Source organism: Strix uralensis, chromosome 14 (genome assembly GCF_047716275.1).
Source record: "Strix uralensis isolate ZFMK-TIS-50842 chromosome 14, bStrUra1, whole genome shotgun sequence".
NCBI lineage: Eukaryota > Metazoa > Chordata > Aves > Strigiformes > Strigidae > Strix > Strix uralensis.
The window spans coordinates 11,518,443-11,543,349 of record NC_133985.1 but is presented as its reverse complement, the minus strand read 5'-3'; the positions used below and the strand labels follow the sequence as shown (position 1 = coordinate 11,543,349).

The 24,907-nt window shown below is 49.0% G+C and overlaps 3 protein-coding genes across 5 annotated transcripts in view; all 3 read left to right on the top strand.

Moving 5' to 3' along the window:
• Positions 1-3,065, top strand: part of PPARGC1B (PPARG coactivator 1 beta) — a 58,039-nt gene extending 54,974 nt beyond the window's left edge. Inside the window, exon 13 of one of the 2 annotated variants that reach the window (XR_012630877.1) lies at positions 2,225-2,362. Coding sequence is in view for 1 of the 2 variants with exons in the window: in XM_074884034.1 (XP_074740135.1) it covers positions 2,225-2,606 (382 nt within the window). In the remaining variant the exon portion in view is untranslated. Of the gene's footprint in view, positions 1-2,224 lie in introns of both variants that reach the window. The other variant, XM_074884034.1, reaches the window with a different exon arrangement.
• A 2,103-nt stretch (positions 3,066-5,168) lies between these two features.
• On the top strand, positions 5,169-11,164 carry LOC141949966 (E3 ubiquitin/ISG15 ligase TRIM25-like). The gene is made up of 6 exons (XM_074884165.1): positions 5,169-5,839; positions 6,442-6,537; positions 7,513-7,746; positions 7,842-7,864; positions 8,852-8,994; positions 10,388-11,164. The coding sequence occupies exons 1-6, from the start codon at positions 5,204-5,206 to the stop codon at positions 10,864-10,866; spliced, it is 1,611 nt and encodes a 536-aa protein (XP_074740266.1). The 5' UTR covers positions 5,169-5,203; the 3' UTR covers positions 10,867-11,164.
• An 846-nt stretch (positions 11,165-12,010) lies between these two features.
• LOC141949967 (E3 ubiquitin/ISG15 ligase TRIM25-like) lies at positions 12,011-24,293 on the top strand. 2 transcript variants are annotated; one of them, XM_074884166.1, is made up of 9 exons: positions 12,011-13,419; positions 16,317-16,412; positions 16,993-17,226; positions 17,342-17,364; positions 18,552-18,688; positions 19,155-19,185; positions 21,817-21,848; positions 22,601-22,672; positions 23,011-24,293. In XM_074884166.1, the coding sequence occupies exons 1-9, from the start codon at positions 12,613-12,615 to the stop codon at positions 23,088-23,090; spliced, it is 1,512 nt and encodes a 503-aa protein (XP_074740267.1). In that variant the 5' UTR covers positions 12,011-12,612; the 3' UTR covers positions 23,091-24,293. The 2 variants fall into 2 exon arrangements, with proteins under 2 accessions (XP_074740267.1, XP_074740269.1); XM_074884168.1 differs by lacking the exon at positions 16,317-16,412.
• Positions 24,294-24,907: the final 614 nt, after the last annotated feature.

Here is a 24,907-nt window from a genome sequence, read left to right as displayed (position 1 = left end):
GGACCTCAGCAGCCTGAAAGGAGGAGGTCTGCAAGGTGCTGAGCTGTCCCAGATATCTTTTTCCAGCCGATTTGCACCAATTTAGGCAGCTGCCCACAACCTGCCCATCTCTGATGCAGCACAGCTGGCAAGAGCCCAGCGTGGGTCCCCCTGCCCAGCCAGAGAGCCAGAACCAGCCTCCCACCCCAAAGCCAGCCCCTCATCCCTGTGACTGCTGCACACTGAGCTGACGGGAAGCCTGTTTCCCTGCTGCTTTCCACCAAAAAATGGGCTTCAGGGCCATCAGACAGGAATATTTTTCTAAGAGATATCAGGGCACAGTGATGCTCCCTGTGCCAGGACAGATTACAACATGAAATCGCAAGGTGGAAATGTGGGGATGCAGCTGGGGCAGCCGGTGGTGGGGTGCCTGGGGTGGGTGCAGGGGCACGGGAGCAGGATGCCCAGCTGGCAGGGCTCCCTGATGGAGCGGGGGCACACACAGGAAGGGTCTGCAGGGAAGGACAGACCCACAGTTGAGGCTTGTCCTCCCAGCCTGACGTGTGCCACCTACAGTTCCCACACAGCTTTCTGGAAAATAAAGGACTGGTATTGTTGCTTGAGTGTTACCCTGCAAGCAGACCTAGAGACTGAAGGGAGCTGTTGGTGAACTGTGACATCACTTCAGCAGCTCTATTAGTCCCAGCAATTACTTCTGACCATTTGGGGAAAAACCCACTGTGACATTTTTCATTTGGGTATAACTTTGTGATAAAACAGCTTCTTTTCACACAGACAGGTGCTGCTTTTGGAGTGGCTTATATACAGCTGCTCTTTGGCTGCCGGAGGGAAGGGAGGCGGCATCATCTCCTGCACTAGGCACACCATGCCTTGTGGGAGGGGAAAATAAGTCAATAACAGGCTTTTGTGAATAGGGACAGCTTTTGTTGCTGACTTTGGCTGGCTGGCACCTGGCAGGTGGTGTGGGCGGCGAGTAGAGTCGGCAGCACACACAGTGCAGGCAGCAGGCACAGCGGGGGCTGCAGGGGCAATGTGGGCAGCGAGGGCAGCATGGCAGTACCCACATCTGCCCGGTTGAGCTGAGCTGGCTGAGACCACAGCTGCCCTGGGCTCCACTGGCTTGGTGGGACCCCCCTGCCCCACAGGCAAGGGCCCACAGCAAGGCCTGTGGGTGGGCAGGGGAGGCAGGGGCACAGCAAGGCAATGCCTGCAAACACCACACCAGGCTTGTGCTCCCGACCAGTGTGAAATGTCTGTTGCTTGGGATTTATTTCACTGCCTGGCAAACTGTCCTGGGCTGCCCTTTGGAGTTTCAGCTCCCACCCATGCCCTAGGCAGTGGCATCCAGCACCAAATCCTGCCCTGGGCTCTGCTAGGTGCAGGAGCTCCCTGCTCCCCAACACGGAGCTCAGCTCCCGGGCCATGCAAAGTCCATCCAGGGGGCTCTGGAGGCCATACTTGGAGTAATGTATGCATTTGCCCACTCTCAGCATTTATCAGTCCCAGCTCGTTGTCCAGGTGTCTTTGCAGCGAGGAACAGGGACAGGTTTGGTTTCTCTGCTCCCTGCCAGCTCGGGGACCTCTGTACTGCCCTCCCTGCCCACAGCAGCTGCCCGCATGCCCACGAGGATTCCTCTCAGCTTTCCTTCCCGCTCCCTCCCAAGCTTTGCATCTCTCTCCCTAAGGCATCTGCAGCTCCTGCCTCAGGCTTGCTGTGTGTCTTTAAATGCTGGTGGAGAGCTTTCTCCAGGTGCTGCTGGTTTTGGGTCCCATGATCTCTGTTCCCTCACTCTCTTCCTCTCAGTCCTTGGCTGGATATGTTTTAACTTTTCATCCCTGCCTCCAGTTACCTTTTCAATCTCAGACTTGGAGCCCTCTTGTTTCTCAGCAGCCTCCTACAGGTCAGAAGGCACCATCCTCTCCCCACCAGCTTTTCCAGCCCTCATCCTGCTCCTGCAAAACCCCACCACCCTGCTGACTCTGAGGGAGTGTTTCCAGCTCTATATGGCTGCAGGCTCTTGCTGCCTGCAGTGCACAGTGGACCACACTCAGCAGTGGCTGAACAGACCCTTTGGTGACCAGGGCAACAGCAGCAAATCTGCGCTGGCAGCGGGGGCTCTGGGTGAGGTGCTGGTGCGGGGCTCTCAGGAGGCAGCTGGCTCCATGCAGCCGTGCCAGGGCTGCCATCTCTCTCCTTTTCTAAGCGCCTCTGTTTCCCTTTCAGCTTGACATCCACAAGGACCCCTCCTTGCTCCCGCAATCGTGCTTTGCTCACCACAAGCAAGCGGCTGCCTGGGCAGAGGCTGAGCACTGAAGGAATAGCAGGCAGCTGGAGAGAGCAGGGCAGCGTGGGTTTGCCAGGAGCTGCCCTCTGCCTAACTGCCGGCTGGTCAACAGCCTGCAGAGCAGAGGGAAGGCACCTCCTCATCACCTTAATAACAGTGATGATGTTAGAGGAAAACTGCCCACACTGCAGTAGAGTACACAAGCACACAATGCCCTGGGCTCTCAGTCGCTCCCAAACCACCGAAGGTCGACAGCCCAGGCAGAACCTGCTAGAGGAGAGCACAGAGAGAAGGAAGATTGCCCTGGAGCCTGGCACATGATGTTTATCATCTGTATCTGTTCACGCTGTCTTCAGATCACTTGGAGTCTTCATTGCAGCGTCTGCAAAAGAGTGGTGTCTGCCTGGAGAGAGGCAGAGAAAGGATTTGGCTCACCACTGCTAAATAGGCAAACTCTTGGGTGAAAGCCCCGGCTTTTGTCACCACCACTGTCTCCATTTATCACTGCCAGCTACTGAAAGTCAGCTCCAGGCAGCAACTCAGCAGTCCAAGGAGAAAAGACAACTCGTGCAATCCCCCCTGGCACACTCGGGCAGCGGAGGGAGGGGTGCTGCTCCGAGCATCCTCACTCCTGGGGCTCAGCTCATCTTCCAGCTTGCTTCCAGGAAACAGCAGTCCAGGTTTGCTGTGCTGGGTTTTTGCGATCAGCCAAAACCAATCAGCACTGAAATGTTGTTGTATTCAAAAAGGATACAGAAAAATAAATGCATCTGGCAACTAGCTATTGCGCTCTCCACAGTGCTTCTGGTATATGAGCTCTGTCCCTGCTACCGAATTTACCCTCCAATCAGTCCTGCGTAGTGGGGGGGACCCCCTCATCAGTGTAGCTGTGAGGCCAAAGGGAAGAATTAGAAAGCCTGTTTGGCTTTGGCCATGCACTGTTTTGCCACATGGGCTGCCTGCAAGCGGCCCAGGAGATACCAGCAGATTATTTATAGTGGCTGCTACCTGCAGCTTCCAGCATCCACTGGCCATCCAAACTCCTGAAGGAAATTAAGGAAATCTATTTTTCTTCAGTGAAAGGATCAAGAAATTTAATTAACGATGGGCAAAGAAAGAAGATTTTAGGCTAGGCGATTTGCAGGCAGCAGGTGCAGCAGCAAGGCTGCAGCTGGCCCCAGCAGTGTGCAGCGGTGGAGCAGCAGCTTGTGTCTGCAAGCAGGGCACAGTAAGTAACCTAGAGCGAGCCACAAAATCCCCACAGGCTCCTGTGGGGAGCAAGCCCTTCTGCAGGCTCCAAGCAGATCAAACAGAGGATTTGTCCTATGCAGCACCCTCTTTTGGGGTTGGGATGCACGCAGCAGCGTGGCAGTCAGCTGGTGCCACATGCACTAAGGGCAGCATCTGCAAATGGAAAGCAGCAGTTTCATGTGCTTTGGGGGAACAGCAAAGCCAGGTGAGCACTGCATACAGCCTTAGTCAGCTGTGGAAAAGGGATTAGCAGTAGCGAAGTGTGAAGCCACAAACCCCATGGCAGGGTAGAAAACTAACAATAAAGGACACACTGTTTTGGAATGAGAATAAGAAACCTCACTTGGAAAGTACAACCAACATCTGAAACATCTCCGTTCAGTGGGCCAAGGTCATAAGAAAGCATTAGGGAGCAGGTAATAGGCAGTAAGATGAAAATGAACCTGTGCTCTGATATGGAGGGAATAATTCTGCCTACCCCCAGCAGGTGCATCATGTCAGAGAGGACTGAGAGACCAATACCATCAGGAAGAGATCTGTATGATGAATCCTTGTAAAATCACTAAAAGAACAATTGCTTGTCTCAGCATTTAGCCAAGTAGAGAGTCCTTGCCTGGACAGTGGCTCAGAAATCTCGCTTGGTTCAAGTATGTGTTTAACAAGTCCTCAGGAATCTGGGAGGAACCAGAGCAGTCCAGTAACACCGGCTTTTGCAAACACCACAGGCAGCAAGGCCTCTGCCACGGGGGGCTCACGTGGACCATTTTTTGCTAGGACACTGACAGCATGGCTTGTGCCGACAGCTCCTCAGAAGCTTCTCAACAGCATCTCAGAATAACGGGACAGAGAGAACAGAGAAAGGAGTAGCTTTTAAAATAGTGAAAATAAGCTGCCTCCATCCTCCTCTCTCCCCTGCCCCTGAAACAAAGGAGCCTTCTAGTCCCTCCTGTTTCTGGGAGACCCTAAAGTCTAAGACTTAGCAACTCCAAGGAGGGAGCAGCCCCGAGCAGACCCTCTGGCAGCTCCCGGAGAGGGCTGGGCCGCGGTACACCCACCCGGCCGACGGGCAGCAAGGGAAACTGGCTTTCTTCTTCCTGCTTTCTTCTCTGCACTCACATGTTGAGGGCAGGTAAGAACCTGGGCAGTGCTGGAGCAGGGCCAAGGACCGGCCGGTGGACACAGGGAGAGGCTTTCAGGATGGGCGATGGCCAGATGTTATCTCAGGAAATACCTACGGGAGGGCTGGGCTGAAGAGAATCACAGAATCATTCCGGTTGGAAAAGACCCTCGGGATCATCGAGTCCAACCACCAGCCCTACTCTACAAAGTTCTCCCCTACACCACATCCCCCAACATCTGACCCAAACGACCCTTAGGTACCCAGGGCGCTGTCACACAGCTACTCCCCGCCCTCTGGCCAGCGGTGGCCGATCCGCGCGGTTCCCCTGCCCGCAGCCGAGCGCCCGCAGCCGCCGCCGGGGGCTCGCCCCGAACGGCCGCGGAGCTCCCGCGGGGGGGGGGGAGGGCCGACCCGCCCTCGCAAGCGGGAGGAGGCAGCAGCTCCCAGCCTGCAGAGCGGGCAGAGGCACCGCCCCGCTCCCGCTTTCTGTTTCTCTTCCCGGCAGTGCCCTCCCTCTGGCCCTCGGGGCGGGGGCAGATCCGGCGCCATGGCCGAGCAGGGCGTTGTGGCCGGGCTGAAGGAGGAGCTGACCTGCCCCATCTGCCTGAGCATCTACAGCAACCCCGTGTCCCTGGGCTGCGGGCACAGCTTCTGCAAGGAGTGCATCCAGGAGGCGCGCAGCCGGCGGCCCTCCCCGCAGGGCCCCTTCAGCTGCCCGCTGTGCCAGGCCCGGGCCGACCCGGCCGCCGAGCTGCAGCCCAACGTCCAGCTGCGCAGCATCGCGCAGAAGTTCTTGGATGCTCCCGCTCAGCAAGAGGAGGAAGAGCGTGAAGTGCAATGCGAAGAGAAGGGGGAAAGTTCGGGCCAGGAAGATGAGGTGATCCTGTGCGATTTCTGTCTTCAGGAGCCCCAGCCGGCCGCGAAGACCTGCCTGAGCTGCGAGGCCTCCCTGTGCCAAGCCCACCTGATCAAGCACAACACAAAGAGCCCCTCGAAGGACCATGTCCTGATGGAGCCCTGTGATTCTCAGGTTTTGGCCAAGAGGAGATGCCCCCAGCATGGCAAACTGCTGGAGTGCTACTGCGAGACCGACTTGGTCTGCATCTGCATGCTGTGCTGTGTCATGAGCTCCCACAAGGACCACAAGATCACCTGCTTGGAGGAGGCTTTTGGCCGAGCGCAGGTAAGAGGCTGCCAGGACCTATGGGGCTCTGTGACACAGAGACCTGCCCACAGCACAGGGATGAAAAATCTCCCAAGTTCCAGATCTGCAGACTCAGGATACGGCTAAATCTCCATCTTGGGATGTTGGGCTTTTATTCCTAGTTTGCCCCAGATTCCCTCTGGGCTTGCCCCTCAGCATATACAACAAGATATAAACACTTTCTTCCCATCCTGAGGAGCCAGACTCGTGGGACCGAGTGCTTGTGGCTATGCTTTTAGTCCTCAGTGCACTTTCAAGCCAGAAGATCAGCCTGAGCTGCATTTATGCAATGAAAATTAATGACAGAGTAACAGAAAGGAAGCTCTTGGCACTGAAGGTAGCTTTGTGTGTGGCTCTTGCACATGAACACTTTTCAGTTTCAAAATGTCTTCCCTGTGCTCATAATTGTGGTAGTGTTCAGGGACAAAATCTTCCAGTAAACCTTTATTTATTGATTTGACCTGAGAGCATGCAGTGAACAAACTTTTTGCAGGTCTAGCTTAACCCATTTCCATAAAATTGCTGATCTCATGCACGTACGTTGGTCCTATCCTGATATCTCTCTCCGGTTATTTTTATAGAGTGTTTTTCCTGAAACTCTGAACAAAGTGAAAAGACATGAAGCTGAACTGAAACAAAGCATAGAAAACCTGCTGAAAAAAGAGGAGGAAGTAAAGGTTTGTTGCATGATCCAAGCTTTTTTTAGTTCCTAGTTGGATGTTATCTAGGTTTTGTCTTTGAAGGAGGATGATGAACAACTTTCTTATCAGTCTGGGAATTAATTCTGAGTTTCTAAAGGGCTTTTGAGCTTGAACGTTGCTGTTAAGTCCATGCCTCCTGATTGGTGAGTGGTGGTTGGCTTTTTTTTTGTCAACCTTATTCAGTTTGCAGACTCTAAAATATTTATGGAAAAGATACAGACCATGTTGTAGTGATTGCATTCCTCTTTACAACAAGAGATCCCTTTTGGTTAGCCTGTGGTTCTAAGAAGTCAGTAGGAATGAGGTTAAAAGATTGGCCCAATGTGTCTGATTTTTGCTCCCAGCATGCAAATCCCTATCTAAAAGCTCTGAAAGAGCAGGGAATTTAATGCAGGTTTCCAAATGCTAGTTCATTCTGCTTGGGCAGAATTGGCACTTGCCTTCCTTCACCAGTAAAAGTGATGGGACTAGAAGTCCTGGCAGTGGGCAAAGGAAATGTTCCTTTCTAGTCTGAAGACAAAACTGTGCCTGTTGGCAGTGTTCTGTCTGGAAGTGCGGCTGCTTTTAAACAGTGAAGGAAGCTTGGTGGAGGCAGTAAGCAGAGAAATTGTTTTTCCTCACCATCCTTAAAAGGACCAAAGGCAATCTATCCATAGAAAAATACCCGTGCAGAACAAGGAGATATATGCATAGTGGAAAGTCTTCAGCAAGCATCGTGCAAGCACTTTTTTGTCTTTTTCTGGTCAGGTGCCAGATGCTGGGGAAGGCCACTTGTGTCACTTGGTCTTTCTGCTGTCAGTGGGACATCTTGGTTTGTAGTCACAGGGAGAGGCACTAAGTTAGTAGTTACTTTTCTCAGCCCAGAAAAGACCTTGCTCTTTTACGAGTGAGAGTTAGTGTGTAAAGTGTAAGATTCAGTCCCTAACAGCTTTGAAAGTGTTTTCTTAATAGACTAAGGAGCACCTGCAGAAAAGTCGGCTGGAGAGCCTCTTCAAAGAGGTGTATCTGCAGATCAATGACAAAAAAGAAGAGATCCTGAAAGCTCTCAGGCAGAATGAGGAGGAACAGCTTTCTCAGATTCGGAGTGAGATACGAAAATACAAAGAGATGAAGGACGCAGTCAGCCGTGACATACAGGAGCTGAAGGCTCTGAGAGATCAGAAAGACCACCTTCTTTTCGTCAAGGTACCTAACAGCATCTCCCTTCCCAGAGATACTCGGCTCTTGGGCTGGCCTTGGCCTGCACGATGCTAATTCGACTTTCAAAATACCTTTTACAGACTTTTGCAGCAATTCAAGCCAGGTAAGCTCTTCCCGAGGTGTTCTACTACATCACACGTTGCTTCAGGTGACTGATAGTCCAGCGGTGCGGGTCTGCTAGCCCAGCCTGCATGTACTGCAGGTCCACAGCTCCCAGGGCTCACCCGGGCTGCCTCTTGGGCATGCTGACTGCACACTCTGAGCCTGCTTCGTCAGAGACCTGGAGAAGCCCCCAAATATTAACAGAGGTCACGTGTGACTTTTCCTATACAAGATGGCTTATTTTTCTGTACCCTCTGCACCTGTTCGTGACACCCATTCTGAGGGCAAGTCCTGAGTATTTAGGTCCCTGGGTGGGCATGCGAAGGATGGGTGAGCTTTGGTATCCTGAGTCGTCCTCCAGCTGGCATTGCCTTCTGTTTGTAAGAAGCAAATGCAACAGGAGACAAAACATGCAGTGAAGTCATAAGTGTACAAAGTTCATGGCTTTTCTGCTGAGCTGTTCCCCCAGTGCCTGCTTGGCACGGTTCCTCCACCACAGCCCACCGCTGCATGCACACAGGCTCCCCCAGCCCGGCCTTTCCCCAGCCCTGCATTTCAGCTGCAGCGGCTGCCCCTTGGCTGTGATAACGCAGCACCTCTCGTTTGCTGTCCCAGCATCCCAGGGGCTGCCCCATACCTCATTAGCTCCTGCTGTGCGAATTTGTGTGTAACCTCAAACATGATGCTAGGGTCTGTCCTGGCAAAAGCAGGCTGAGGGGACTGAGACACATTCCTCCGGGGACAGGTGGTGTCCATGGAGTGAACTTGATCCTAACAATGTTCAAGAGATTTGGGGTTCTGGGAGAAGACCAGTCAGAGGGGGTGTCCCTGGTAAAGCTGCAGAGGGAGGGAAGGTTAGAAGCTGCTTTCTGTATCTCCTATCGAGGCTGGATATGGAGTGGAGGATGCAGTTGTTGACTCAGGGATGGGCTCGGTGATGGTTTTCCGATGACTTGCAGCTCTTCTGATGTCTTTCTGCATGTTTTAGGGAACCCGAGCCAGTTCCTGACGCAGACAGTGTAAAACTGCCAGTGCTACCTGTTATTTTGGATGAATCAAAAACAGACATAACTCTAAGGTCGTTGGAGCAATTCCTCTCAAGCGTGCAGTTCTTATTTATAAGACTACCTGGTAAGTGATCATTTCACTGTGTGACATGCAAGATGGAGAAGCTACCAAAACATATTTAAAAAAGGATTGTAATAAGACACCCAGTACACCAAGTACCTCTAGAAGAAGTGATTGCTAACATTGTGTGATTATTTTCACACATGTGTACCTAAAAGAGTGCTCATCCTGGGCTTCAGCACTTTGGGACAATACACTCTGTTAAAATGGGCTCTGTGTAAAGAGGTGTGCATGTCCTAGGACTTTTCTGGGAGGATCAAGAGACCTCTTCTGTCTGTAGCATCACTTTGATTCAAAGTATGGGGAAAGTTGAGAGCTCGTCACAGCAGCGGCAGATGGAGTTTGTCCTATGCCATAAATAATCTACTCTTTCTATGTAAATAATTTTACCCTTTTGTAGTGTTTTGTAAGATCAGCCTACAGTCTCGGTACTGTGCACTGTGGGATGCCTGTACAAGTGAATCAGAGCGATGAGGGTTCCCTTGTTAATGCTCTCTTGATGGTGCTTGAGCCCTTGCTGACAGTGAGCCTAGGGTCAAGACCAAGAGAGAGCTGGGGTGGGAAGGCTCTGTCCAGAGTGTGTGTGACAGTGTGTGATGTGCACACCTACCTGGCTGCTATCTGTACAGCCTTGGGTACACCAAGAAACACACTGTGCTCATGGCCGCTCCTGAGCTCAGCCTCTACCATCCCTGTACGCATAGTCCAGACCTATTCTGGCTAGAAAGCCTGAGATCCCGGTTCTCCTCTATGGCATCTGAGCAATTTTGGTTGGTTGTCCAAGTCACTGCTGCTGTTTCAGTTTCATGAATGAATAACTTCCAGAGCAGAAAATACCACAATATCCAAATGCATTATGTGCAAGAGAAGGTCTGAATAAAAACATGCTGCAACTTCCTGAGTGTAGAATTAACCACTTGTGACTGGCTGTACTATGAAGTTTTGAGAGTTTTAGAAAATAACTTCAGATGATCCTAAGCAAATAAGTGTTTATAAAATGGCCGTGCTGCTGTTCACACATTTCTTGTACAGGGAAGTTAAGCTGGGAAGTTCTTAAAAAGGCCTGATGAAGCTCTGCAGGACAATGATGGGAAACTAAATCTAAGAGTTGTAGTAGTTGGAAACAAAAAGCAAAAAGACACTTTAAAATTGTGAAGGAGCAGCATTTCTTGATGTGTGATATCACCGACCCCCTTTAGAATGACATAGGAGCAGCTAAGAGAGGTGCAGAAGATGTTTCAGTTAACATATGCTTTTAATGACTTGGGTGGGTTGGACTTGGATTGGATGACTTGCATAGGATGACTTGGATTGAGAAATCCAGCTTCAGCAATGGTGATGTATGCACATCTGCACAATTATCTGTTAATCATAATGTGTTTTTTTCTTTCTATAGTTCATGAACATCTGACTTTTACAGTACGTTCGAAATATGTAGTTCTTTCCAGTTGCAAGGAAGTCACTCCATCCTCAGCCAGTTCTTCGAAAGCTGGGGCATGCAAAGCCCTTCCACATGTAGTCAGCGACCAGAAGTTCTCAGAGGGCTGTCACTTCTGGGAGGTGGACACCAGCAATGCGACATGCTGGAAGCTCGGAATCATTCGTCACACATCTGAGTGCTACCTGGAAATGTCTCATGATTACCTGCACGTGGTCGAAAGTCAAATAATCGTCACAGAAGAGCTTCCTACAGCCCTCAAAGTGGTCAGGTTATGTCTAGACTGTGAAAGAAATACACTGTCATTTTATGACGTGTCTGTTAAGGATGGAGATCCTGATGTGAGCCTCAGGTTTATAGAGACAGTGAGCATCCCTGGAACCTATCCTGTCCGTGCTACCTTTGGAGTGTCTGATGGCTCTTTGAACCTCCTGTAATGATGTGGGGACAAGGTGCTGTTTTGTATTTCCAGGCCTAGGTATTGGGACTGCTGCTGCACGGAGGCTTTGCTAAGCTGGCATATTAGAAATTTTATTTTTGGGCTGCTGTGACGGCTTACCTGTGTGAGGGCAAGGCCTCTGGGGTATATCACAGCACACTGCTACTTACTGCAAGAGCTCCTATCTTATTCTGTTAATCATGATGGAAATACTGTTAAGTTGCGCTTTTTGCTCGGTTGTGGGAAATGCTGTGTTGGCTGTATGTTATTAAAGTAATTTAGTTTGCAAAACTCAATGGCAATTTAGTTTCTAAAGCAGTTGACAGCACCACATTAACTAAGCAGCTCTAATGCATCAGCTTTTACCCCTGCCCTCCTCCCTCTGCCCTGCACAACCTCAGCCATCCTTTGAGAAGCAAAGCTGGCCTGGGAGGCAAGTAGAGACTAGGCAGTAAGACACCTGGTTTCTCTTGCTGTCTGCTGCTGCTGTCCTCTGTGAGCTCTCTGATAGATCACTTACCTAGTTCTTGCCTCAGTTTTAATTTTCTCCTCACCTATGCAAATATCTCACAGCACAGGGAGTAATAAAGAGGAAAACTCCTGTGCCTTTAGTCTGTGCCATATGGGGCCTGGATGTTCTTATGACTGTTCCAGCATCTTGGGTGTGGGAGACATCGGCCTGTCAGCCCTGCACAGCCTCTGAATCAACAGCTAGGCTTTGATGAGAAACAGGCCTTGGGAGAAAGATAAGAAACTGCTGAGTTGTGCCAAGGTGGCAGAGGAAAACAACAGACAGCTGCAACACTAAACTGGAAAAGTACTGAACTGTGAGAAGTTACTGCTGCGTGAACAAGAAGTTGATTGGTCTGCACAGCGCGTGTTAGAGTGGTCTTATGCTGATAGGAGAAAAGGTTGATAACTGTCTAATTGCTGATTTGCTAATTATGAAGTAAGAGCTTTGGCGAGAGCGTAAGTATGTACTATTGGAAAAATAAATGGCTTTGCTTGATAAAACTCTTACAGAGTTGTGCAAGTCCGATACCCTCCCGCAACACTTGGGAGAGGAAGAGATATTCCTCTCTGCTGCCTGTGGTTCTGCTGCCTTCAGACAGAGCCAGGGTATTCGCAGGAAGAGGTCCAGGCAGGAGCTCCCTCCCCCAGCAGGGACAGTGAAGGACCTTGAGGGACACTACAGTTTTGCATATGCTAAAAGTTCAGTCTTAGAAGAAAGTGGCTGTGGTTTGTCTTTTGCATTTAATACACCAAAATGACAAGGAAAACCATGTGGGTAGAGTTGGGTCTCCCAAATGCACCTGCAGTAGCTGATGCTCTGCCTGGTCTCAGGTGGTACAGGCAGAAAGTGAGGTAAGCAAGGCTGCTGACACGGTACAGGGATGTTCCTATCCTAGAGTGCCTTTCCAAGAGCCTTCACCAGCCCCCTTTCCCTGTCAGCTGGCTGCAGGTAGGAGAAACCAGCCTCAACAAGTCCCACTTGGACTTGCCCCTGGGTTCTCCCTATTTTACCTGTCTCTGTTGTTGAGAAGAACCAGACAAAGCAGAGGCAATTCCTGGCTTACCCCTGCCAGGCTCATACTCTTCTCATCCAGTGTTTACCTTTAGTTTGCTGCCCCTGGCGTGGGAGGATTTTTCCAGGAGGGCAGAGGGCTGTAGGAGAATGGTCCATCTCATGCCCTCCCCAGCATGCCCTGCTCCCACCAGCCTGCCGGGGTTACACTCAGAGTAGATGTCTAAAAGTAGCTGCCGCGGTTTACAAGAGCTGTTTGCGGGTGGAGCCTGTCTCTGCCGGTCCGTCACAGGGCAGAGAGGAAGGACTTGCAGCCTCTGGGCTGGGTCTCCAACCGGGGCACATCGCCAAAGATGTGTTTTTAGTTTCGTTTCTCACAGACTGACTAACGCCATTTCTGCAGCCATGGCAAAAGCTAGGGAGGAATTTGGAGGGGGTGCCAGCCTGGAGGACGAACTCAGCTGTCCCATCTGCCTGTGCCTGTACAGGAACCCGGTGTCGCTGAGCTGCGGTCACAGCTTCTGCAAGCAGTGTATCCAGAAGGCGCTCGGTGCCCAGCAGCAATCCAAGGCCCCTTACTCCTGCCCCATGTGCAAGCTCCAGCTGGGGCCCATCCTGGAGCTGCAGAAGAATTTCCAGCTGTGCAGCATCGTGGAGGCATTTCTGGCCACCACTTCCAAAGAAGAACAGAGTGAGGGCTCTGCAGAGAGGAAGAAGGAGGTGGTTCCCTGTGACTTCTGCCTGGAGCGGTCCCAGCCAGCAGTGAAAATATGCCTGATGTGTGATGCGTTTCTGTGCCAGGCCCATCTGGACAAACACAACGCCAAGGCTTCCCAGCAGGACCACGTCCTGGTGGAGGTGGGCGCAGGCGGTGGGGCGGTGGAGAGGAGGTGCCTGGAGCACGGCAGGCTGCTGGAGTGCTACTGCCAGGACGAGGGGCAGTACATCTGTGTGCTCTGCTCTATTGCGGGATCCCACAAGGGCCACAGCATTGTCACCCTGAAGGAGGCACATGACAAACAGCTGGTAAGGTGCTTTGTTTCCCCACCACCCCTGCAGGGTTTGCTCCAAACTCCTGACCCAGAGGAAGGGGGGAAGCTGCAGGAGGGGTGGTAAGACTTTCACTAGGGAATGGGGACAGAGGAGTGAGGGCAGGCAGGCAGCAGCTCAGGCGATTTCATGTCTGCCCCAGCTGGGACTGGTACATTGTGCTGCTATTTGCTTTTCGTTTCCTCCTTTGTGGTGCCAAACCAGCCTGGCAGGCTAAGCAGAGGGAGAAGGAAGAGCAGAGAAAGGTGTTTGGGGCTGACAGAGACAAGGGTGGGTGAACCCTGCAGTGTGTGTTGATGTGGACATGCATGCGGGAGGGCGAGCAAGAGGCAGGCACAGGGCTCTGCTGTCCCATGCCACGTCCTGTGCAGCCTCAGGCAACTGCAAACTGCCACTGACTGGTGTTTTCCTGGCTGGCATTAAGAAGTATTCCTGCGGGGATTAAGAAGCCTCTTCCTCCACAGAGCCCGGGGGACCCCACCACTGCTGAACTCTGTGTTGGGAAACAGGTTTTCCCACTCCAGGCCCTTCCCTCTGTCTCCCTCCTCCCCCTGCCCCCAGTTTTGCCGAGCCAGCGTCCCAGCGGGCACAGAGACGTAGGGCCTCGATGTCCCTGCCTTGGAGTCCAGCTGCTGTCCTTGAAATGCTCCAGACTCAGCTGAGACTGAGGGCGGAAAATGCATTCGCTATGTTCACTCACTGCCTTGTATTTGAAATTTCTGGGCTCCTGCAGGAACCCAGTGCATGGGCAGGAAACACCTGGCTCACTGTGAACCTCTGGACAGGTCACAGCCTCCTCGGGAATTAGCAAGAAGCCTCCTTTGCAGCTACATGTATCTCAAACTAACTTTCTCCCCCGAGTTACATGTACAAAATTCAGAGCTGCCCAACAGAAGTGGGCTGTGTAGAATAGTAGCCATTTCCTTCATCCCCGGAGCTGGTAATGGAGCAACGCTGCCCGGCCTATGGGGCAGCCATCTCCATGGGTAAGCTGAGATCTCAGCTGTATATTCCTCTTGGTTTCTGTTTTGTTGGTTGTTTTTTTTTTTTTTAAAACTCCCCAGGATAGCTAGGGAAATCAGGAATGCAGCTCTTCAGGAGGAATTATAAAAGGTTTTTGGTGCAAGGAAGCTCAGTCAAATTTGATTATTTGTCTTTCAATTTTTCAAAAATTCCCAGCTGTGACAAATATCTCATGGAAAACCTAAGCTTTCTGGCGTGGTTTTTTTTAAATAAATGGGTCTCTGCCATGGACATTCATGGGTGCTCGAGGTGTGAAAACACTGCTGGAGGCAGCCAGGAGCAACCTGAACTATTCAGAGACTGTTTAATCCCCAAAGAGCGAGGTCTAATGTCCCCTCTGAAAGGTGTTACCGTGCAGTGTAACAGCACTCAATGATCATGGTATTTGTTAAAATAAACAGTTGGATAAGTAAGTACTGTTGTTTTGCTGATCTTCAGAAAAGACGGATGCTTATTACCTTATCCTCAGATCCCACAGCTGCTGACAGATGTGAAAACTAAGGATTTGAATCACATTAGGCACATGTGGAGATTCTGGCAGGAACAGAGCTTTATCGGATAAAGTGAGTGTGCAGGGTTTGTGTGGCGGGGTTTCTGGTAGCAGGGGAGAGGGCTACAGTGGTGGCCCCTGTGAGAAGCTTCTCGAAGCTTCTCCACCCCGCACCCCGGCTCCAAGTCAGACCTGCCTCTGGCTAAGGCCGAGTCAAGTAGCGACGGTGGCCACGCCTCTGCGATAACGTATTTAAGAGGAGGAGTTGTGAGAAGGACACCTCTGTGAACATGGAGGTCAGTGGAAGGAAGGAGAAGGAAGTAGGGGAGGTGTGCCGCAGCACATCCCCCCTGTATCCTGTGGTGATACGGTCAGGGCTGCCCCCCTGCCACCATGGAGGTCACCAGAGAAGCAGGGATGTGCCTGCAGCCTGTGGAGGACCCCCCACCAGAGCAGGTAGCTGTGCCCGAAGGAGGCCAGGTCTCTATGGGAAGAAGAAGCCCCCGCTGTTGTAGTTCAGTGCTAGGAGGACTGCAGCACTTGGAGGTGACCCATGCTGGAGCAGCCCGGGGGTGGCTGTGGCCTGTGGGAAGAACTCATGCTGGAGAAAGTTCATGGAGGACTGTCTCCCATGAGAGGGGAGCCATGTGGAGCAGGGGGAAGAATGCAGAATGCTTCCCCCTCCTTGGAGGAAGAAGCACCAAACTGACTGCACCCCCCATCCCCTCCCCCTGCACCGCTGGGAGAAGGAGGTAGAGATATCGGGAACAAAACTGAGCGGGGAAGATGAGAGGGGTGGGGGGTAACACTTCTCACTGTCCCATTTTGTCTGTTAAGTGTTGTTGTTCTTGTTAGTGTTTTGAATTAAAGTGATGTTCTTTTTCTTTCCCTAACGAGCCTTTTGCCCCTGACCTTAATGCATGAGCCACCCCTCCCTATCCTTATGTCGATTCCTGAGCCTTTTGATTCATCTTCTCCTTCCCATAGCTGCAGGGGAAGGGGTGAGTGAACAGCTTTGTGGTGCTCAGTTGCCCCCTGGGCTCAAACCACAACAGTGAGATTTATTCATTTAAAGTGAAATTTACTTATTCAAAGGGAAAGTTGTTTATTAACCTACCACATACAAAGTTACACATATATAAATATTAAACAATGACTTAAACGATTTCAAGATCATATCATTTTTCTGGTATGCCCTATCTTTATGAGGAGGCAAGTGAAGCAGTTTATTATAGGACTCACTGGTAAGAGTGGGCAGGTAAAAGGTGCCTGTGCCATTTCACTAGCTGCACAAACTGCCAGTCTAGTTCAAAGCTATCCGTGCTGCTATGAAATTCAATGCTGTCTTTCCTTCTGCTAGGGTAAACTCTCGGAAATCGTGACATGGCTGCAGCAACGTAAAAGCGCTCTAGCTGCTGCCCTAGAAGAGCTTCAGAAAAGTGAGGATCAGATCAAGGTTGGTACCCAGATCATCACTAAATCAGAGCATCTTTCCTCCACAATTTCCCAGAAATAAGTGGTGGCAACTATACTGTCAGAAGCAGATGAATAGAAAGAGATATAGCCCAAAGTAGGGAAAACACAGGTGTAAGAAACTGCCAGAAGCCAAGCTTTCTCACAGTCTCCTAGCATAGCTCCACAGGAGGAACTAGCTTGGAGACCCCACCATTTATCGTATTTGCACAGAGCAGGTTGCGGAACTGGCAGACCACAGATTGTACATATCATTATGTATTTTTAAAGTTTTCTATCCATTAAATAAAGGAAACCCAAATTGAGTCTTCAAGTGGGATTTTCAGCGTCAATTAATATAGTTCTCACATTGCTAGCTGCATTTTATCTGATTCTGTTACTGTATCAGGATTAATTTTCATAACCCTTTGTTTAATCAGATATTCTAAGCAAATGCTTATCATCCACTTCCTTCTAAAGCCAGTGCGAAGGATAGATACAATCCTAATTAATAAAGAGACACTAAGCTGAAGTGTTGAGTTCCTGAGCCAGTGCACCATGTTCTTATCTGTTTGTTCATTTAGACCAATACGAAAACAGTGACTTCTCAGCTGCAAAAGCTGTTTGAAGAGATGAAGACAGAGATGATTCAGAAAGAAAAGAAGATCCTGAGTGACATTCAATCCAATGAGAAAAAACAACTGGCAGACATTACCAAAGTGAAGAAGGAAATGGAACAGAGGAGAGATGAGTCTGTGCAGCATCTTCAGTCTTTGCAGAAGATGAGAGAACAACCAGATATTTTCCTCTTCTTCAAAGTAAGCAGTAGTATTCTGCTTTTCTTCATAAATATGCCTATTTCTCAGCCAGCTGCCCTTTCTGGAAATCACACTAACGGGTTTTTTTCCTTTTTTTTGGAAATCCTATTTGTAGGAATTTAAACTGGCCATGGACAGGTATGTTCCACCTGAAAACACTTGTTTTCTTCTTTGAAAAAATATAGTGTTGATAACTGGGATCAGGCCCCACTGCCTGTGCTCCTCTGTCCCAGCACCCTATGCTGCAAAGCTGCTCCCTATTCCAACCAAGCCAGAGGGCACCATGGTCCACACAATTAACAAGGATGGAGAGATATCTGCCTGCTGTTCCAGTGGTCCCTTTAAGTCTCAGTTTCCTTGGCAGCTACACAGTTGCTGGATTCTGATGAAAACCACTGGCTTTTACTAACAGAAAAATGTTTTTATCAGAGATGAAGCCCATAGGGTTCAGTTTACAGCAACATTCTCTTGGATGCATATTGGTGACACTCCTGCACATAAATCCCAGTGAACATCCTTTGGCTACAGAGGTAACTGGCTCATTTCCCACAAATTTTTGCTTCTGCTTGTGGACAAGCTTAATAGCTAGACAGATTTATTATCCATTCTCTTGCAAGTGATACATTTAATTTATAACTTATCACTTCCTAATTGACACCTGGTGGCAGCTGTAATTCAATAGTGCAAAACCACACCAACAGTAAATTACAGATTTACAAAAGATTTTGCTGCACCACTAAACTCCCCAGCCACATGAAGGGATAGCTCAAACATCTAGCTGGATTTTAAGATGTCATCTCTGTAACTTGTACAAATTAAAGCTGAGTTTGAACTTGAATTGTAAGGATAACTTTGAATCACCATGTACCTAAGGGCTGTGCTGGCAGCAGCACAGTCCATTAGTCACAGCTGTGCCGCAAGTCAAAATCTAGCCTGTGGGATCAAAGTCATTTTCCAAAAGCCTGGAAACCATTTAGTATGTTTGGCATTTTCTTTCTATCGTGACGGCGGCTGTGCTAGAACAGTAGGAGCCTGCCTGCAGCAGGTCAAAGCACTATTCGTACAAGGGTATTAGCAAAACGCCTCCCCGTTTCTCATTTTCATCATTTGAAAGTTCCCATCCAGGTTTGGTAAGCAAAAGTCATTGCCAAATAAATAACAATATATAACAATTGCAACTCACTTAACCTTATCAGAGAGCTGTTCACTTGATACTTCATGTTGCCAAAACACCCTCCTCTTTGTAGAGTCCTTCCTAATGAAGGAGTTTGTTAACTTTCTAATGCTAAATGGTTTTCCTTGGTGAAATAACTGCCTCGCCCTAGGATGGTGAGTCAGAATTTCAGTGTCAGCAGGATGGATGTGGAGGTAGTGCAGCTGAATCAGGCCAGGATCGACCACTGGCGACACCTGATGAGGGACTTCATGAGTGACCTGGACTCACTGCTCCAAAACGTCCACGGTGAGTGATCTGCCCCCACCTGCTGGCCATGCACCGCTGACCCCAAGGGAAAAACAGCAAGCCATGGGGTTCAGTGACCCGGGCTGATGGCCACCAAACACTGGCTCCTTTATACAGGGTGTGTGCATGGCCTTGAAGGGCTGATGAGGATTCAGATGGGAACTTCAGGGTGTTGGAGAGGGGAGGGCAAAGAGGGCAGAAAGGCAGTTTTTGCGGATAACAAGGAAGAGGTCTGCTCCTAACCAGCATAAGGCCAGCTTCTCCCCTGTCTGATGTGGTTTTCTGCTCCTCCCTACCTCCTGAGTCTTTGGGTGCCCAATCATACTTTTGAGAAACGTCTTCTTCGTTTGCCCACCCCTATCCCCACCTAGTTTATCCCCAACCATGAGATCCAGGGGCACAGTACAAAATCCCAAACTTGAATGCATTGCCAGCTTTGTAAAACGTTCTTCTCCATCTTTCTTAGGTGAACTCACCAACCAAATTAAGAGGAACAGGTAAATACTTGTCTTTACTTATAAAATGTTCCCTGCAAATTTCATAGAATCATAGAATCATGGAGTGGTTTGGATTGGAAGGGACCCTGAAGATCATGTAGTTCCACCCCCCTGCCATGGGCAGGGACACCTTCCACTAGCCCAGGTTGCTCACAGCCCCGTCCAACCTGGCCTTGAACCCTTCCAGGGAGGGGGCAGCCACAGCTTCTCTGGGCAACTTGTGCCAGTGTCTCGCCACCTCACAGGGAAGAATTTCTTCCTTATATCTAATCTAAATCTGCCCTCTTTCAGTTTAAAACCGTTACCCCTCATCCTATCCCTACACTCCCTGATCAAGAGTCCCTCCCCAGCTTTCCTGTAGCCCCTTTAAGTACTGGAAGCTGTTATAAGGTCTCCCCGGAGCTTTCTCTTCTCCAGGCTGAACACCCCCAACTCTCTCAGCCTGTCCTCACAGGGGAGGTGCTCCAGCCCCTGATCATCCTTGTGGCCTCCTCTGGACCTGCTTGAGCAGGTCGGTATCCTTCTTGTGCTGGTGCCCCAGAGCTGGACACAGCACTGCAGGGGGGGTCTCATGAGAACAGAGTAGAGGGGGAGAATCCCCTCCCTCGACCTGCTGGCCACACTGCTCTTGATGCAGCCCAGGACATGGTTGGCTTTCTAGGCTGTGAGTGCACATTGCTGGCTCATAGTCAGTTTTCCATCCCCTAATACCCTCAAGTCCTTCTCCGCAGGGCTGCTCTCAATCCATTCATCGCCCAGCCTGGATTTGTGCTTGGGATTGCCCCGACCCAGGTGCAGGACCTTGCACTTGGCCTTGTTGAACTTCATGAGATTTGCACAGGCCCACCTCTCCAGCCTGTCCAGGTCCCTCTGGATGGCACATCCCTTCCCTCCAATGTGTCAACCGCACCACACAGCTTGGTGTTGTCGGCAAACTTGCTGAGGGTGCACTCAATCCCACTGTCCATGTCGCCAACAAAGATGTTAAACAGCACTGGTCCCAACACTGACCCATGAGGACGTTACTTGTCACCCCCCTCCACTTGGACATTGAGCCGTTGACCGCAACTCTTTGAGTGAGACCATCCAGCCAATTCCTTATCCAGTGAGTGGTCCATCCATCAAACACATGTCTCATCAATTTAGAGACAAGGACGTCATGTGGAACAATGTCAAATGATTTGCACAAGTCCAGGTAGATGACTTCATCTGCTCTTCCTTTATCCACCAATTCTCCAACCCTGTTGTAGAAGGCCACCAAATTTGTCAGGCACGATTTGCCCTTAGTGAAGCCACATTGGCTGTCACCAATCACCTCCTTATTTTCCAGGTGCTCTAGCATACTTTCCAGAAGGATCCACTCCATGATCTTGCTGGTCACAGAGGTGAGACTGACTGGCCTGTAGATCCCTCAGTCTTCCTTTTTTTCCCTTTATAAAAATGGAGGTTATGTTTCTCCTTTTCCAGTCAGCAGGAACTTCACCAGACTGCCACAACTTCTCAAATATGATGGATAGTGGCTTAGCCACTTCATCCACCAGTTCCCTTGGGACCCACAGATGCATCTCATCAGGTCCCATAGACTGGTGCACCTTCAAGTTCCTTAGATGTTTTTGAACCTGACCTTCTCCTACAGTGGGCAGTTCTTCATCCTCCCAGACCCTGCCTTTGCCTTCTACATCTTGGGTGGTGTGGCTGGAGCTCTTGCTGGTGAAGACTGAGGCAAAAAAGTCATTGAGTACCTCAGCCTTCTCCATGTCCTGGGTAGCCAGATCTCCCACTTCCTTCCAGAGAGGGCTCACATTTTCCCTAGTCTTCCTCTTGTCACTGACATGCCTATAGAAGCTTTTCTTGTTGCCCACTATGTCCCTGGCCAAATTTAATTCTACCAGGGCTTTTGCCATCCTAACCTGATCCCTGGTTGTTCGGACAGTTTCTCTGTATTCTTCTCAGGCTACCTGTCCTTGCTTCCACCTTCTGTAGGCTTCCTTTTTGTGTCTGAGTTTGTCCAGGAGCTCCTTGTTCATCCACGCAGGCCTCCTGCCTTTTTTACCTGAATTCCTCTTTGTCAGGATGCATCACTACTGAGCTTGGAGGAGGTGATCATTGACTATTAACCAGCTTTCTTAGGCCCCTCTTCCCTCCAGGACTTTATCTCATGCTTCCCTACCAAGCAGATCCCTGAAGAGGCTGAAGTCTGCTCTGCTGAAGTCCAGGGTAGTGAGCTTGATGTGCACCCTCTTTGCTGCCCTAAGGATCTTCAACTCCACCATTTCATGGTCACTGCAGCCAAGGCTGCCCTGGAGCTTCACATTCCTCACCAGCCCCTCCTTGTTGGTGAGAACAAGGTCCAGCATAGCACCTCTCCTCATTGGGTCCTCCATCACTTGGAGGAGGAAGTTATCATCAATGCATTCCAGGAACCGGCTGGATTCTCTCCAGCAGTTGTTCTTTTAAGGACCATGTGTCCTGTGCTCCTCTGCTTTGGTCTCAAGGAGAGCCAAGCAGAGTCTAGAAGGCTGTCCTTCATCTCAAAAGGGGGGGTCAGATCTATTCACGTCTCTTATTTTGTTATTAAAAAGATGTAGTTTATGTTTTATGAGACACTAACATTCAATACTTTCTTTACAGTGGGGCTTCCAATACTGGTACCGCTTCAAACTGTAAGTGTTTAGAAATACTAGCTGTTCCTCCAGACTCTGGCCTGGGGCTGTGAATCTTGCAGAGAAAATCTGTCACCTAAAAATGTGAACAGCATTTTGTTACATGCATCTCCTCGCCTTGCCAGAGGTGAGACCAGCAGGACTGCAGCCTCAGGGTGCAGTTCTCAAGATCTGCAGTGAGCAGAAATCTCTGGGAACTCACCAGAGAAATCAATTATCTTCAGCCTGAGAGAGCGACTGGGTTTGCTTCAGTACTCAGTAAAAATCTGAGCCTGCTCTGAGGAAAGCCTGTGGAGGGCTTCCCACCAGCTGAACTGGAGCTGCCTGAAAGGATTCACAGACAAATCCAAATGCTACAGGAGATATTAAATCTGTAAACATTATTTCTCTTCAGATATCACCAGTCCAATGCTCCAATAGATTTCTGCTGGGTACAGAGGTGCATCTTTTCTACAGGCTTTTTTGAGGAAAACTTATAGAGAAGTTATTTGAAAGATTTTTTTATGGTTTCTAATTGCTGCAACTTAGTTTACAAACAAGTTTTTCTTAATTCATAAATTCAAAATAAAATCCTACTTTCTTCACCACTTCTTAATTTTTGGAGGGGACAAATTCTTCTGACAAGCATTTCTTAGGGACAGGTTAATGGTAAAATTTTGCTTTGGAAGGGATATGTTTGAGAACAGCTGTTCGGTGCGGGGGTTGAGGATAATGTAGTCTTGCCCTAAATGCAAACATATTTGTTTTACCAGACACATTTGCAAAACCAGAAGAAATCTTCTCTTCTTATAATGTATGGAGACCACAAAAGGCATGGGGTGCAGGTAAGTGATTAAATGGAGTTTTAATTACACAACACAGCTTAATACAGTTGCTTTCATTTAACATAATGCCAGCCTCAAATCTAGAGGTCTATTTTTAAATCAGTGTACATGGCATTTATTTGTCTTGTGAGCTCAGACTTCTACAGACACATTAACGTCTGTGTTCCATACAGAACCAGACAGTTACTCAAAACAGGGGAGGGTGAAGATATAATTTTTCTGAGGCAATGCAAAACTGTACTTGGAAGCAACTTGTCAAATATGTTAATAGCATAGCAATAAAATATTACTTTATTATTACAGTAAGCAAAGCTTTTCCATCTTGTATATTCCTACAGCACAAAACCAACCGAAAGGATCACGCGCTTCAAGTGGCAGATGTGAACAAAATCTATGGTCCTCATTTGCCCAGAACTAAGGGAGAGATGAAAAAACAGAAGTCAGAACTGAGATGGAAAGAAAAAATTAAATATTGTCAAAAATGTCCTCTAATAATGGGGACTTGCCAAGTGTCTTGAGCTCCCCTGTGTACCTGCTATTAAAAGCAATTCTGTAACATATGCAAATTTAGAAAAGAAGTGCTAAGAATTAACATGAACATAAGAAAATCTCCAACTGCTGCTGGCTTCCAAACTGCGGACTATATCATCTCATGGTACTAATGATACTTGTGTACTATTAATTGTGGTGACTGTGTTGTTATTATGTGGTTAGATAACCAAATAAATGGCTATAGATACAGATAAGCAAGGCTATCTGATTTCATACCATCACCAGGAATCAGTTGTGGAGAGCATTGTGGATGGCTGCAGTAGAAAGCTGTTCAGGACCATGCCACAGATTTGTATTATCACATTAAACACAAGTCATCTTTGTAGCAAAGAATTAATTATCTTTGTATGAAACCATCTTAGTCAGCCTCTAAGGCACTTTTTAACACTTCTCCTATGGAGCACTCAGACCCATGCAAAATACCACAGTCAGCAGTGTACGAAGCTGTTTTACCAGCCACATCTCCATGTGTACAGATGTTCTTTCCTGATCAAGCACATGCTGTGCTTTCCAGATGTAGCCCTTATTGCACATGTCAACCCCACAAAGGGATTTCATGGGCACTGCCAGGCAGATAGGCTCACTCTTTGTTGCTTTAGGCTGCTCTGTGCCTAGCTGTGGTTCAGATCCAACACAGAGGTTCACAACCTGGGTGTTTCTTCTCAAAATGGTAAAAATATTCTATTGCAAACCAGGATCGCCAATGGAAACATTTTTAAAAAATAAAGGCTAAAGTTCTGAATGCTTAGATATAAATTAGGATTCATTGTGGAGCAGTTTGCTAACAACTGGCTACGTGAGAAAGGGCACAGCACCGAGGAACTGCTGACAACGGCGACGTGATGGGAAAATACCGAAAAGTATCAAAGAAGAACAAAGAACAGAAGCAAGACTATGTAGAAGGCCTTGCAGAAATCATAAGGGGTGGGATTGGTATTTAACCTTAGCAACCAAGGTATCTAACCTTAGCAACCTATAGGGAGCTCGCTTTTTGCAATATGTATGAACTGATTATTGTAGATATAAAAGAAGTGTGAGTACTAATAAAGTTGAGTCTTTGTGCATTAAATGATGGCTGGGCTCCCTCTGCGTTCTTTCAACAATTCATGGCTACAACTCTATGTCACTTGTGATAATCGACATATACCTAATTGCAGGGATTAAAAATAAACTCAGCAAAATTTATCTCAGACTTAGAGTAAAGTCTCCCTTCATGGTTTAAACGGACTCACCAAGCTGTAATGGATCCTCAGTCCTTGCACTGCTGCACACATCAATTGTCAGCATAACGTGGCCAAATTTTGGGAGCTCAGCAGTAGCTCAAGGTGACTTTACAAATATTCCCTACTGCTTGAAGCCAGCGAGACATAAAGGACAGCTGCTCTTAACCACTCAGATGAGGCAAAAGAAATGAGCCTGTCCTTCGGCACTTCTATTACCTGGACTTCTCTGGCTGTGAGGTGGTTATTGCTTTCACCCCGGGTGAAGGAGCCATGACCAGCCAATGCAGTTCAGTGCTGCTGCTGCAGACAGCGAGTTACTGCACTGCTGCAAATCACTACAGAGAGTGAGAGATTTACCCAAGCATGGTATTTTAAGTCACTCCCTCATCCCATCTCACAGCGCATCCTATGTTGACTATGCTTAGGAGATGTCAGCACCTCTATAGCCCCTTCTGAAATA